The sequence below is a fragment of the Helobdella robusta genome, assembly GCF_000326865.2.
Source record: "Helobdella robusta unplaced genomic scaffold HELROscaffold_4, whole genome shotgun sequence".
Taxonomy (NCBI): Eukaryota; Metazoa; Annelida; class Clitellata; order Rhynchobdellida; family Glossiphoniidae; genus Helobdella; species Helobdella robusta.
Genome location: NW_008704902.1, coordinates 6,764,210 through 6,778,247, shown reverse-complemented (window position 1 = coordinate 6,778,247; position 14,038 = coordinate 6,764,210). Strand labels below are relative to the sequence as shown.

At 34.0% G+C, this 14,038-nt stretch overlaps 3 protein-coding genes across 3 annotated transcripts; 2 read left to right on the top strand and 1 right to left on the bottom strand.

The window, feature by feature from the left end:
• Positions 1-5,198: 5,198 nt before the first annotated feature.
• HELRODRAFT_162789 (hypothetical protein) lies at positions 5,199-6,635 on the top strand (the record flags this gene model as incomplete). The annotated part of the gene is made up of 1 exon (XM_009024890.1): positions 5,199-6,635. One exon carries the CDS (start codon positions 5,199-5,201, stop codon positions 6,633-6,635), a length of 1,437 nt encoding a protein of 478 aa, XP_009023138.1.
• A 2,042-nt stretch (positions 6,636-8,677) lies between these two features.
• On the bottom strand, positions 8,678-9,172 carry HELRODRAFT_162788 (hypothetical protein; the record flags this gene model as incomplete). The annotated part of the gene is made up of 2 exons (XM_009024889.1): positions 8,678-8,888; positions 8,940-9,172. 2 exons carry the CDS (start codon positions 9,170-9,172, stop codon positions 8,678-8,680), a joined length of 444 nt encoding a protein of 147 aa, XP_009023137.1.
• A 1,159-nt stretch (positions 9,173-10,331) lies between these two features.
• Positions 10,332-11,301, top strand: HELRODRAFT_162787 (hypothetical protein; the record flags this gene model as incomplete). The annotated part of the gene is made up of 3 exons (XM_009024888.1): positions 10,332-10,469; positions 10,831-10,947; positions 11,077-11,301. The coding sequence occupies 3 exons, from the start codon at positions 10,332-10,334 to the stop codon at positions 11,299-11,301; spliced, it is 480 nt and encodes a 159-aa protein (XP_009023136.1).
• Between the last annotated feature and the right edge of the window lie 2,737 nt (positions 11,302-14,038).

Below are 14,038 nucleotides of genomic sequence, written 5' to 3'. Positions count from 1 at the left end.
CTTATGTTCATGCGCATTCCGCTTGCAAAAAATCGTCACATGACTATCATAAGTGCTTATGCCCCAACTCTTAACGCAGAAGAATTGGTAAAAGATATGTTTTACGATTGCCTTCGTACCACCCTTCAGAGAATACATAAAGATGACAAAATTGTAGTTTTTGGTGATTTCAACGCAGTGGTTGAAGCGCAAACAGTAACAGATTCAGACTCCTCAATCTTTGTGTGGAATTCGAATTAGTCATCACTAACACCCTTTTCCAGCAGCGTAATCAAAAAAAACTATCTGGATGCATCCACAGTCCAAGCATCCAAGCACTGGCCTCTTTTGAACTATATCATAGCCAGACAACGCGATGTTGCCGACGTCAATCATACACGAGTTATGAGAGGCGCAGAGTATTAGACTGATCATCGTCTTGTATCCAAATTTGCAATTAAACTTACTCCACCAACTCGAAGACAGGGATCTGGTAAAAAGCCGAACATTAGAACTTGCCAAAATCTGATAATGCAAGAAAAACTTCAGGAAGAGTTTTCTAAACGTACACAACAAACTGAGCTGTCCAGTGTTTTTGGAAAGCTCAGCAATCTACTGATGTACCTTCAGTGACCGATGAATGGTCATTAATGTTTAAAATTCAACGAAATTTTTACTTTCTTACGAATTGAGAATTATCCAACATTCGTTCCACGTGAATCAACATCTGAAAAGGTTATAACTGTAGTCAACCAATTAAAGTCAAAAAATAGTTTTGATGGTAATTTCTTGTCAACCAAGATTTTGAGAAGCACTGTTTGTCAGATAGCTGGTCACATCTCTTTTTTGTTTAATGAGTCTGTTAAAACGGGTATATTTCCGTCTGTTTTAAAAATAGCCAAGGTTTTATCAATTTTCAAAAGTGGCGACCCGGCTATGTTTGGTAACTACCGACCAATTTCAATATTACCGGTATTTTCTAAAATATTTGAAAAATTAATGTTCAATAGAATGTGGAGTTTTTTAATTGAACATAATGTGATTAATAAACACCAATACGGTTTTGTTCCGAAGTCCTCTACTGAGAAAGCCATTGCAGAGTTGCACTTGTCTCTTTTGGAAAACATTGATAAAGAAAATTTCAGCATAGGTGTTTTTTTCGACCTGAAAAAGGCTTTTGATGTGATTGACCATGAAATTCTGCTTTGAAAATTGTTAAATATGGGTTTCGTAAAATTGTTCTTGATTGGTTGAGATCTTATTTAACTGATCGTAGTCAGTATGTTTCTATTGACAATGTTGTGTCATCCCCTTTAAGTGTCCCTCAGGGTTTCATATTGGGACCTTTGTTGTTTATAATATTTGTGAACGTTATCTTTTCTGTATCTGATAGATGCACTGTGATGTTATTTGCTGACGATACCAGTATTTTTTGTCAGGTAAGAGCCTGCTTGACTTATTCACGGAGATGAATAGCCAGCTTAGTGTGATTTATGATTGGTTTTTGTCCAATCGGCTGACTGTGAACATATCCAAGTCTTGTTATGTCATCTTTGGTCCCTCGATAAAAACGAACAAAGTGCCCCTGAGTGGCTTGGAGCAGATTATCTAGGGCATATCTCTTCCACTGGTTCATTCGGTAAAATTTTTGGGAATTGTTATACAAACTGAAATGGAATGTCCATAGGCTGTACCGTGCGGTTGGGATTCTGTTTAGAGTGAGAGACAGGTTGAATGTCAAGTCAATGATCTTACTTTATTATTCTTTTTTTTATCCACATTTGTTATATGGAAATGTGTTTTGGGGATCCGCCAGTAAATATTGGATCAATAAAGTTTTAGTGATGCAAAAATGTTTTATGCGAATAATTTTTTCTTTGAACTTTCGCGATCATATTGATGACGTGTTTCGTAACCATCAAATTCTTAGAATAGAACAATTACATAATATTATTCTGCTGGTATTTGTTTATAAAATACTTATTAATAAAGATTATGAGCAGTTAAATTTTTTTCATAGGGTTCGGACAACTACCAGGCAACGTGGTCAATTGTTAAAAAAATTTACAACTTCCACCTACCAACGTAGCTGGATAATAAGGGGTACAAAATTATAGAATGATTTGGCCATGGATAGTCAATCACATCTGCCTTTGAAGGGATTTAAGCAATGAGCAAAAGACGCTGTGATGACATATGGACGTGCTAATTGACTGTGTTTATGTATGACCTTCATTTTGTTTTGTGATTCAGTACTTTATTTTACTTCTTTTATGCAATGTATTTGTTTATCGACGTGGTTGTTAAATGTATTTAATTTTGTGAATGTATTATTATTAGTCTATTATTGTAATTTTTTGTTTGATTTTAGTCATGGTGGTCTTCACAAGTACTTTTGTTACTTTTTTGATCTCCTGACTTTTTTTTTGTCAAATAAATTTGGAAAAAAAATCAGCTCCTTCATACTGTCAACAGCTACAAAGATTCTAGGGTTTTTCGCAAGAAAGCATCAGGACTGGTTTGATGAGAATCGACCAGGCATTCTTAATCTTTTGCAAACTAAAAACAAAGTCCATAAAAATAGGCTCAGCAATACAGACTTACAAAGGTTTGGCAAGTGTTGCACTGCCTGGAAAACGATTGGTGGACGAAAAAAGCTAGGAAACTACAGAGATTAGCAAATACAAATAATACGCAAAGATTTTTTTATTCTCTCAAGTCTGTTTATGGACCAGCCCAGCACTCTCTTCATCCAATTAAGTCAAAAGATGGTCTGGCATTGATCAGAGACTTTGAGGGAATCGTGTCACGCTGGGCCGAGCACTTTAGTAATTTGTTGAACTGCGTCATTTATAGAAGTCCTTCCGAAACTCCCGGTTGTTGCTGAACTTGATAGCCCTCCTGCACTCGATGAGGTTTTGTCAGCCGTCAAGGAAATGAAAAATAACAAAACAGCAGAACTAGACGGCATTTCCACAGAAATATAAAAATAAGGTGGTTTTTGTCTAAGTCAGCGGCTGCATAATTTATTTTTCGTTTGTGGACCACTGGCATAGTATCACAGCAAGGAAAGGATGCAAACATCGTGACCATCTACAAAAAGAAGGGCGATAGACAATCGTGTGGTAACCATCGCTGGCAAGATTTTGGCTCCTGTCATGTTAAAACGATTTCAAAAACACATTGTTGATGTTGTCATTCCAGAAACGCAATGTGGAAAAGTGTCGTAAACAGAACCAGGATCTTTTTCTGGCCTTCATCGACCTGACGAAGGCTTTCGACACGGTCACAGAAACTTTTTGTGAATGATCTTGGGTAGATTTAGCTGCCCGCCAAAATTGCTGACGGTACTGCGTGAATTTCATACGTGTATGAGAGCTAAAGTCGTTGTTCGTGGTTAGGAATCTAAACCTTTGATGTTTTGGTGAAAGTAAAACAGAACTTCGTTCTGCCCCCTGTGATTTTTAATCTGTTTCTCACTGCCGCCGTTCTCATCTATCGCGATGGTTTTCTGACTAACGCAGGCATACCGTTTCGTTACCGACTCGACGGCAGCCATTTTAACATACAACGACTCAAGGCGAAAAGCAAAGTATCACACGATAGGATTTTTAAAAAATCCTTAAAAATCCATCCTTTTTGATTTTTAATTATGGATATATCCATTTAATAATTGACCTTGACTATAAATAAACGTTCAAAAATTTTTACGCATCGTTGTGAAACTTTGGTTTGGAAATTCCCATAGAAACCGAAATAAACAAAAATTTTAGTTGTGCGACAATGAAGCACGAAACGAAATATATAAGAATATGAAACGTGGAATATCTAACAATGCTTTCATATCTATATCAATCTATCTGTCTATATCTATATAAATATGGATATTGAAAATATTTACAATTATAAAAAAGGGAACGATTGGAAAGAATTAGTTATTTTCATATAAGTTTATTTTATTTATACTTTATACTTTTATAGTTTATAATAAATAATAGTTTATTTTATTTGAAAATATGTTTAATAGTTTATGTTTATATCTAATTTTACTTATTCATAATGTATATTAATTTTTTTATAAATATTTAATTTTAAATTTCAAGTTGTGAAGGTATAGAAATAATTTCACAACTTGAAATTTAAAATTAGAAATATCTTTTTAGGATTGAGACAAGACAAGGTTTGCTACTTTTATTTATTTGATCTTTGCTGTGATTGAAAAAATACTGATTAAATAATTGATTAAATTTAATCAGTAATGAGTAATGAAGTAAAATATAATAATTAATTTTTTAATAATTAATTTTCTGTAGTAAAAACCAAAACTCATAAATATTATTAGAAATAACGTAATATTTTATAATGCAATTTTATTAAATTTATTATATTATATTATAATTATTTATAGATAGTGATAATCTGCTTCAACATTGATTATATATGAATATGTGTACACACATCCACACACACACATATATATATATATATATATATATATATATATATATATAATTGGTTAAGTCTACTGAATTTGGTTGATTTTATCAAATAATGCATCAATTATGGTCTCCTACCAGCATATATATATATATTATATATATATATATTATATATATATATCATCGGTTGGTCGTAGAGATTTTAGTGGTTAGTTTTTGAGACAACTGAGTGACTAGATTTGGTTTCGCTTATTAACTCACGAGAAAGATGGAGCATGGAGGCGGCTGAGATAATGTTTCTGACATATTGTTTTATATTAATACTTGTCTTCTAACTTTTCCGCCTCTAACTGTACTATGCACACCACCGCCGCTTCATATGCGTATAGCGTATAACATTTTTTGAGTTTTAGAAAGATTGTGTTCGAGGCAGGTCATTGCGCATTGATAACAATTTGAGTCATGGCATTTTCACCGTCTGATCTAGTCGAAACAAAATTTTTTTTAAAACATCTCCGCGTTTTTATAAATTTTAGGCTTTCAGTTTCAACTATACAGTGTTATTTTTTTAACTGATGTTTTGGTTTTCGTTGAAATTTTTTGTATTTTAACGTAGATGCAAGCTAAATGCTAGTAATTAAATTTTACTTATTTAAATTTTTTAATCATCAGTTTTTATTACATTAAACTCATCTGAATTTATTCGTTTTAACATTGCTATTTTTTTATTATAACCATGGAAAAACTTTATCAACAGCTTACTTGGTATTGTTTGGGATGATGAAGAATGACAAGTGCATCACGGATCATCGATCAAAACCGGTTGGAATCGTGAAACCAACTATTTGCCACTACAAGGAAGCTGGTGTTCGACGTGATGTTCAGGCTGATATTAGGATTTTTAACAACTCAGTGCCACTTAGGGACCCAAACCTCATTTGTCAGTTTTGCCAGTCACCGTTAATAAATTTTCAAATATGTCCGACGGCAACACCATTTATAACAACATCGGCATCAGTGGTTAACCAAACAACAACACCAACTACACCAACAAGGTTAGTGACTGTGGTGCCCCAAACAGAAGAACAGTCATCAACGCCACAACATCGGTTGCATACGAATTTAAACAACGTGTACAAATCTAGCGACACGTTAGTATTAACTTCTCTCGAGGAAACTTCAATAAATTTTTCATTACCATTATGCGAACCTCTTTTGTCGGCTCTGAAATTTGATCAGAATTTTAGAAAGAATCTTCTACAGATGTTTGAACCTTTTTTACTTGTTCATTGCCTTCCAACCACTGAAAATGTAAAAGAACACCTGATATTTGATTTATCTAATCGGCGCGTTGATCTATGTGCAGTTATTTTTCTGGATTATGGAAAGGTTATTCAAATCTGTTACCCATACTATCATGAAAAGATGACTGCAGAAGAGTCTAAACAAGTTTTAAAAAGTAAAAACAGATATTCATTTATTTTGAGAAAAAGTTCTGATTCAAAAAATTTCATATACACACTTAGTCTGAAAACAAAAAATGGAGTTACTTCTGTACGAATTGTACGAATTATCGGCGCCAGCAAATATACTGATTGTAGTTCATTCACGCAATCGACTTTAAAACCATTACATTCCAGTAAATACTGCGTATCGAGCGGTTATTGGACTGACTGTATCCACTGTACCAGTCAATCTAAATCCAGATTAACTTCATTAGACAATAATTGTTGTTCATGCAGAAATGAAGTAATATTTTCCGGAGACTCCTTGCAACAAGTGAGACTGGATTGTGATGATGCCGGACTTGAACGCATGCCGGTCTTCAAGTCCGTTTGTCACTTGGTGAAGACATTTCAAACTACAAACGAAATGTGTGATCCAAAACCACATCAGCATTCACGCGTCACCAATCCCCGGTTTCATGCGGTTGAGACACGCAGCCACAACCTATTGCAGTCGTTGAACAGGGACGAAAACTTGAACGCGTTGACTGTTTCGGATGACGGCATAGAATGCCCTTCCAGTAAACGACATCCACGATACAAAGTGGTTTTGGAAAGTCATAACAAATCAAACATCGACCTGCATTTAAACAAACCAGTCATCGGACGAGTTATTTCTTTGCAATTGCTCTCATTTGGCATCTTTGTTACACGAGAAGATGCCATGCCAATCATTGAGTCCTTGTTTCGTATGCCAACCTGCCGATCATGAACGATACAGTTCAAATTTAAACCAATGACGCAAGTTCTTTCTATATCACATTGTTGAGAAAGTTGTATAAACAGAAATAGGTAAAATAAGATTGGTTGCATGTGAACTCGTATGAAAACTATTTTGATTTGATATTAACTTTAGATTATTACCCTTTTCTTCTGTCAGTTGCACAGGGTTATTGAGACGACTAGAATATGTACTGGTACTTGTTTTTTATATTTTTAAGCGAAATTATTATGATATGTTCAAAACTGACGGACTAAAAAATGAATAATTTTTGGTCTCTGGGATGATAAATATTCTGCAGATCCTCTTAATTTTCAAAAATTGCTTCTGCAGCACTTTCTCATATCATGTATGTTAAAGTTGTGTTAAAGTTTTTTTGTGTGACTTAGTATTTAATAGACCTTTATTGTGTTTGCTATATCCATAAGTTAATTTAATTCATATGTTTGGAATTATTAACCAGTATTAGTTGTAAAACGTAGAAGTTATCGAGTGAGAAACCCAATATTACCTCGTTCGCATTACTATCTCATCTCGCGTCATCAGAACATCCACATAAAATGCTGATGCATCAGCGAGACGTCATCAAAAGAACTGAAAATTGATTGCACAACCACTATGATTGGCTTCTACTCGACGTCACATTAACAACATTTTTCAGCTCAATACAAACTCAAAGTTACAACATAAATGTTAACCTTCATGTTAGGCAATTTGTTCATTGTGAACTGTTATTAATTTAATTCTATTTATTTCTTTTCATTAATAATTTAATTTTTTGGATTTAATTTTTTTTTCTAATGCAAACAAAAAATGTAAACCGTAGTTCTTTTTAAACGATTCCGATTTCGTCTGTACAATCTTTCATCACATCGTTAATTTTGTTGCAATGTTCAACTGGATCAGATAAATTGGAATAAGTTTTCGATGCAATGGAAATTAGAGGAGTTGTTGATTTTGTAAATTATAAAAATGAATAGTAATGATTAGTGAGAAACCATACAACTGCACATCATCTGCATATAAATGACAGCCAATACCAAATAACTCAACAACTATCACAACGTCAGCTGTATATAAAATGTAAAGTAGGAGTTCAAGAACCGATCCATGGGGCACACCACGATCCAGTTTCGTTCGTGGCAGTTTCTTGCTCTACGGTAACAATTTGAGTTCTGTTAGATAGATATGACTAAAACCACTTCAAAGCGGCATCAGTAAAACCGTATGATACTGAAATCCGCTTCAACAACGTTTTGTGGTGAACAGTATCAAAAATTGTACCTACATCAACTAGGGCGAGTAAGCCTACGTTACCTTTATCGATCGATTCACAGACATCTGAACAAACCTTCAACAGTGCAGTTTCGAATGATGAAAGCAAAACCCTGATTGTAGTTTCGGAAGAAGTGCATGTGTATTCAAATATTTAAGAAGCTGATCGGCAACAAATCGCTCAATGTTTTTTGAAATGAATGTGAGTGTTGGAAATTGGCCTGAAATTGCCTTTCATGTTTGATGATAATCCAGGTTTTTTAACAGAAGTAACACCACTGCCATCTTTTGTGATTGAGGCATTGTTGATGATTGAATGCATTTGCTGATCAAAACATAGAAAAATGGCAGCAGTGTATCCAACAATTTTTTGACAATGAACGTCGGTATTGGATCGAGGCTACAAGATTTGGTTAGTGACCACTGAATTTTATTTTTAATTTCGTTTAATGTAACTGAGTTAAAACAGTTGAAACGATGATTCACCATTTGAAAATCAGGAGCCATATTCTTATTAAATGTCACGTTTGATTTTTCAGTTAAATAACGTGGATAGCCATGGGCTGATATAGATGAATTTGCTATGAAGGGAGATTTATTTTTTAGGAGAGATGAAACAACACTTCACAACTTTTTTGGGTTTTTTTCGTTTGATTTTATCAAATTATGTTGAAAACGTCGTTCTTTTTCTATGAAAAACAAATGCTTCTCTTTATAGGCCAGCCTCAAACGTTCATAATTCTCAGCAATTTCGTAAATCACGTTTTTTCGCCAGACATTCGGAATTGAACCAGAGATTCTTTTTCGTTGGTAGTCTTTTCGACACTTAGAGGGGCATGTTGATCAAAGAGTCCGCAGAGAGTTGAGTCACAGAGGTTGAACAGGCCAACCACACCGTACCTCAAATACACATCTGAATCACATAGATTATTTGCAATAAGGTCATTGTTGAGTTTTTTGTAATTAATCCTGTGGAAATTTCAAATTTTTGACAAAGATTAACTTACTGGCTGAGATAACTTTACGTTAAGTGAACAAGTAACCAATCCATGATCCGAGATGAGAGGTGGATGAACCCGAACGTCATAAAATCCGACACTCGGGTTTGAAATTATGACATCCAGAAGACCTCCTTTGTTGTGTGTTGAAGTTGGCAAATGTTCAAATCCAAACGACGATATTAAATTGAAAAATGATATGGTGTAATTTTTTGAAGAGTCTTTAAAATAAACATTCAGATCGCCGATGATCATAACACGGCCGTTGAAAATGGTGATACATTCAATAAGCAAACTAAACTCGTTGAAGAATGTTGACTGAATTGGCGACGATCCCGGTCTTTAAATCACAATTAATTTATTTAAATTCGAACGAAGAAGGTGAAGACACTGACAGACACATATGCTCAAACGTTGCACCGGACAATTTATTGGACATCGTCGATCCCTCATGACTTCGTGGAGTATCTAAACTGATGTAATCAACAACATCTGAAGAGTAATGTCGACTTTCCACAGGAGCTAAAACATCAAGTTTTTTGTCTTTAACCGTTTCCTTCACATCAATAAACTTATTAGTAATACAGTTAACATTGGACTCGCCAATACTTATACTTTTTGAACCAAACTGACGCTCAGTGAGTAATTTCTACGACTTATTCCTTTCACACTTAGGTTTCCAAATTTATAATTTGAGTAAACTTTTTCTAATCAATCTCGACGGAGTAAAAATGTTATTGTTTATTCTAAAGAGCTCAGCCATTGCTGTTGTTCCTCATTAGCATAATTTAATTTGAATAATTAAATTCAATTAACTATTCCAACAAACAAATTTAACCAATTTATTAACGAAAAACGTAACTTCGAAACAAAAGCTAGTTACGCAGCATTTTATCTTTCAGTTTAATCAAGAAGTAGACTTTAAATCAATTTAAAAGTGACAAAAAACAACATTTAACGAGCCAATTTCGAGACACGTCCAACAGATGTTGAAACGCACGATATAATATCTATATGTATGTATGTATATATATATATATATATATATATATATATATATATATATATATATATATATATATATATTAGGGTGTCCCAGAAATGCACGGAAATTTGTTTTCTTAAATAGTTGATGTCTCACCTCCTGAAAAGTGTCTCTTGGATAAAATAATTTAATTGGTGAAGTTACAGCTCATTTGAATGAGTTTGAGAGGTCCCCCAAGGGCTTTTAAAATTTTACTATCGAGTTAATTCAAAATCCATATCAATAATCTTAAACAATATGCACAAAATGAGTGAAACAAAGCTAGAAATGCAAACTAGTTTTATTATCTCACTGCTGACATTAATTAGAGTTTAAAATATTATTAACAATTACCTATAGAATGATAATCTTTATTAGAGAATGCAAAAAATGTATATTTTTAACCAGTCAACTCGCTATGTTACTGGTGTGGTCTACGTAGATCGGTTACCTGTCCTGCTCTTATCACTTGTCGATTGCACTACAAAACTTCTTGGAGTTCCAAAGTTAGCATCTGGACTAGGACGAGTAGCTAGCTGCTGATGCAGTTCATGAACATATAAAATCTTGGAAGTGTGAATCAATGGTTATTGGCTTGTGCTTTGACACGACAGCTTCCAATACTGGAAAACTCAATGAAGCTTGCACTCTTCTAGAAAAAGCCATGGGACGTAATTTATTATGGATGGCTTGCCGTCATCACAAGTTTGAAGTGCTGCTTGCCGATGTATTCAGTGTTTGTCTTGGACCATCCACTGGACCAGAAATTTTATTTTTCAAAAGGTTTCGTGAAAAATTAACAGAAATGAATCACACACCAGAAGTCAAATCAACCCCTTTGATAATTGTTTCAGATGCAATTAAAGCATACATCAAATGTCAACTTAAGGTAAGACATTCACGAGATGACTATTTAGAGTTTCTACTTCTTGCTGCACAAATAGTTGGGCTGCAGGTTGATGTAGCCATTCGCAAACCTGGTTCACTGCACAGGGAACGATGGATGGTAAAAGCCATCTACGCATTAAAAATTAAACTATTATTCACCGTAAATAAAACCATTTTTAACTTAACAGCTCGAGAATTACAAGGTATTCAACGTTTAAATCGGTTTATCATTTGTATTTATCTTCAGTCATTGTTTTCATGGAGGCTCACTGCTGATGCACCTGTGAATGATATTTTGTTGATACAGCGTTTGCATGACTACGACGATGCAGTTCTTGGTTCGACTGGATTAAAAATGATGCTGCATCATTCTTGGTACATGAGTCCAGAATCGGCAACTCTTGCTCTTTTTTCATCTCTCCTGTCTGACAAAGAAAAGACCGATCTTGTCCACACAATACAAGCAGATTGAGGCCCACATCTGATGAAAACACTACCACAAAGTTTTGACAATTTGCGTGCGTCTAAAACATTTTTTGAAACATCCAATATTGATGCCAGTTTTCTTGATGTACCTGTTGAAAACTGGTCAGATACTCCTTCTTTCCAAGTTGCAGCAGTGTTTGTAAGGAATCTGGTTTGCACCAATAACTCTGCAGAACGGGGAGTAGCGTTGGTACAACATTTCAATGAAACAATCACCAAAGACGCAGAGCAGAAACAATTTTTGCTTCAAGTAGTTGAGCAGCATAGAAAAAATTTTGCAGAATATAATCGTGAACTGCTAGCTAAAATTTGAATTATTTGCATTAATTAATATTCAAGCGAACTGAAATTCAATAAAATCTTGATATTGCAGGTATCTGGTGGGAAGACAAGGTTCCAAACACAGTGGTTCTGGCAAAGTTCGGTATAATGGGTGTTGTCACTTCACCGCTGCTGAAATGCCGTGTCGTTTGTTGAACGTAGTGTCACTTCACGTTTGCTGAATTGACACGTCGTCTGTTGAGTGTAGTGTCCCTTCACGTCTGTTGAAGTGACGGGTAGGTTGTTGAACGCGTTGTCAAATCACGTTTGCTGAATTGACGTATCGTTTTGGTATCAGAGTTTGCCCTGACTACTGTGGAATTTATTAACCACCAACGTAACCGCTTTTACCAACTATACCAACCACCAACGAAACTGCTTCCACCAACTGCACCAACCACCGACGTAACTGCTTCTACCAATCGTACCAACCACCGACGTAACCTCGAGAATTTTAACTACCGCTAACTACGACCGACCAGCTTCCACCAACACCAACAAAATTATCGCTCCTTTCAAACTTTTCGGGTTTGTTTGTTTAAACAATTCTGTGCACACCGCGGATTGGTTGCTATTTTTGCGTGCTTCATAGCCATTCGTTTATCACTGCTATCATAATGTATTCATATTCTTTGCATGTTAATTTTCCTGGTCGCAGCTAAAACCCTGACAGTATTGCACCTGGCTATCTAATTGATAGGTGCACTGCACGTCTTGTTTCAGGGCATTCCTAAAAATTACGATCTAATAATCGTGATTTACTTTTTGTGGCTCCAACAAAACTTGTTGCAGGTTCAAGAAATTTTTCAGTTGTTGGGCCATATGTATGGAATAGCCTGCCTTTGGAACTACGTGCTTCGGGGCATTCAATTTTATCCTTCAGGAGGAGATTATAAGCGTTTTTGTTTGCGCAATGAGCGCTTTGATTGTTGTTTCCTTGTTATCTGTTTCAGCGCCTTTAAGATTTGGTGAAAGGGCGCTTTATAATCCTACCTAATAATAATAATAATACAATTATTTATAAAGATCACTGCGTTTTCTATCAAGGACTCAAGGACATGGACTAAATGCGTCGTCACTGATGAAAGTGACGTTAACTCTATTCTCAATATGATTTTAGAGAATGCCGAAAACGCAGTGATCTTTATAAATAATTGTATTTATGATAGTCTAAAACCAATATATATATATATATATATATATATATATATATATATATATATATATATATATATATATGTACGGTTGAAGATTACACCCCATTTTGCAGTTAGAAGTTTTTTAAAAAAAATTTCAACAACACGAAGCTGTTTTGTTTCAACTTTATTAAACTGTGAAGTTTGGCTGACGGCCGTTTCGGCTAATGCCATTGTCGGAGCCTAGATTGTAAAACCAAATGAGGAGTTAATAATATTAATTATAAGAAATAGAAAATAGAATATTAGTATTTGATGTTAGAATATTATATCTAATATTCTATTTTCTATTTCTTATAATTTATTAGAATTATTATATAATTATTATAATTAATATATTATTAATTTATTCATTCATGCTAAATCACGTTCATATATGCTATGCGTGCTGTGTTTGAAAAGGAAAGAGAAATGCCACTAGGTGAAAAGAAATGATTTGGAAGAAGTTCTGCATTTGTCGCATTAAATAAAAATGTTGAGTAATTTTAAGGAATACTTAGTTGAATAATTTTAAATATATCACTAATTTATAACTTTTTATCACTGAAACTAAAATATTAGATCTTAGATAACAAAGAAAGAAGAGACAAATGCAAGAGGATCTCAACAGATAAAACGTTAAGACGACAATTTTAAAAACTTGATCTCGGCATTTGTTTCATTTATTAATAAAATTAAAAAAAGAGGCAGTTTTTTTTACAACGCAATAAGTTTTTTTGGATTTTTCAATTGAAAAAACTAACATTTAAAAATTAAATACACATTGGAATAATAAATCGTTAATTAGTAAAAGACATTTCAAAGGAAATTCCTTGTTAGATAAAATTTAGATTCACCGAAATTTTTTGACACATCACCTTGATATCTATTCAGATTTTCAACATACCTTCCAAAAATTTATTTAATTTTTAAAATTTGTTTCAAATAAAAGTGTTACGAAAATTCCAAAAGTAAAAAACCTACCAAAATAAGATTTTGTTAGCAAGAATATGTTTGCACTTTGTGAGTAACAAATTAAAAATTTTACTTAAATATCTCCATTAAAAAATCTGTTAAACTATATCAGTTGGTACACAAAGTTGGAATGTTTATTATGCTTATCATGAATAAGTTTCAAATGGAGTAACAGCATAACACTACTACCGATGGGTCCTCCTCTACGACGTGGTTTTACTAACTTCATAACAATATCGTTTCGAACAGTCC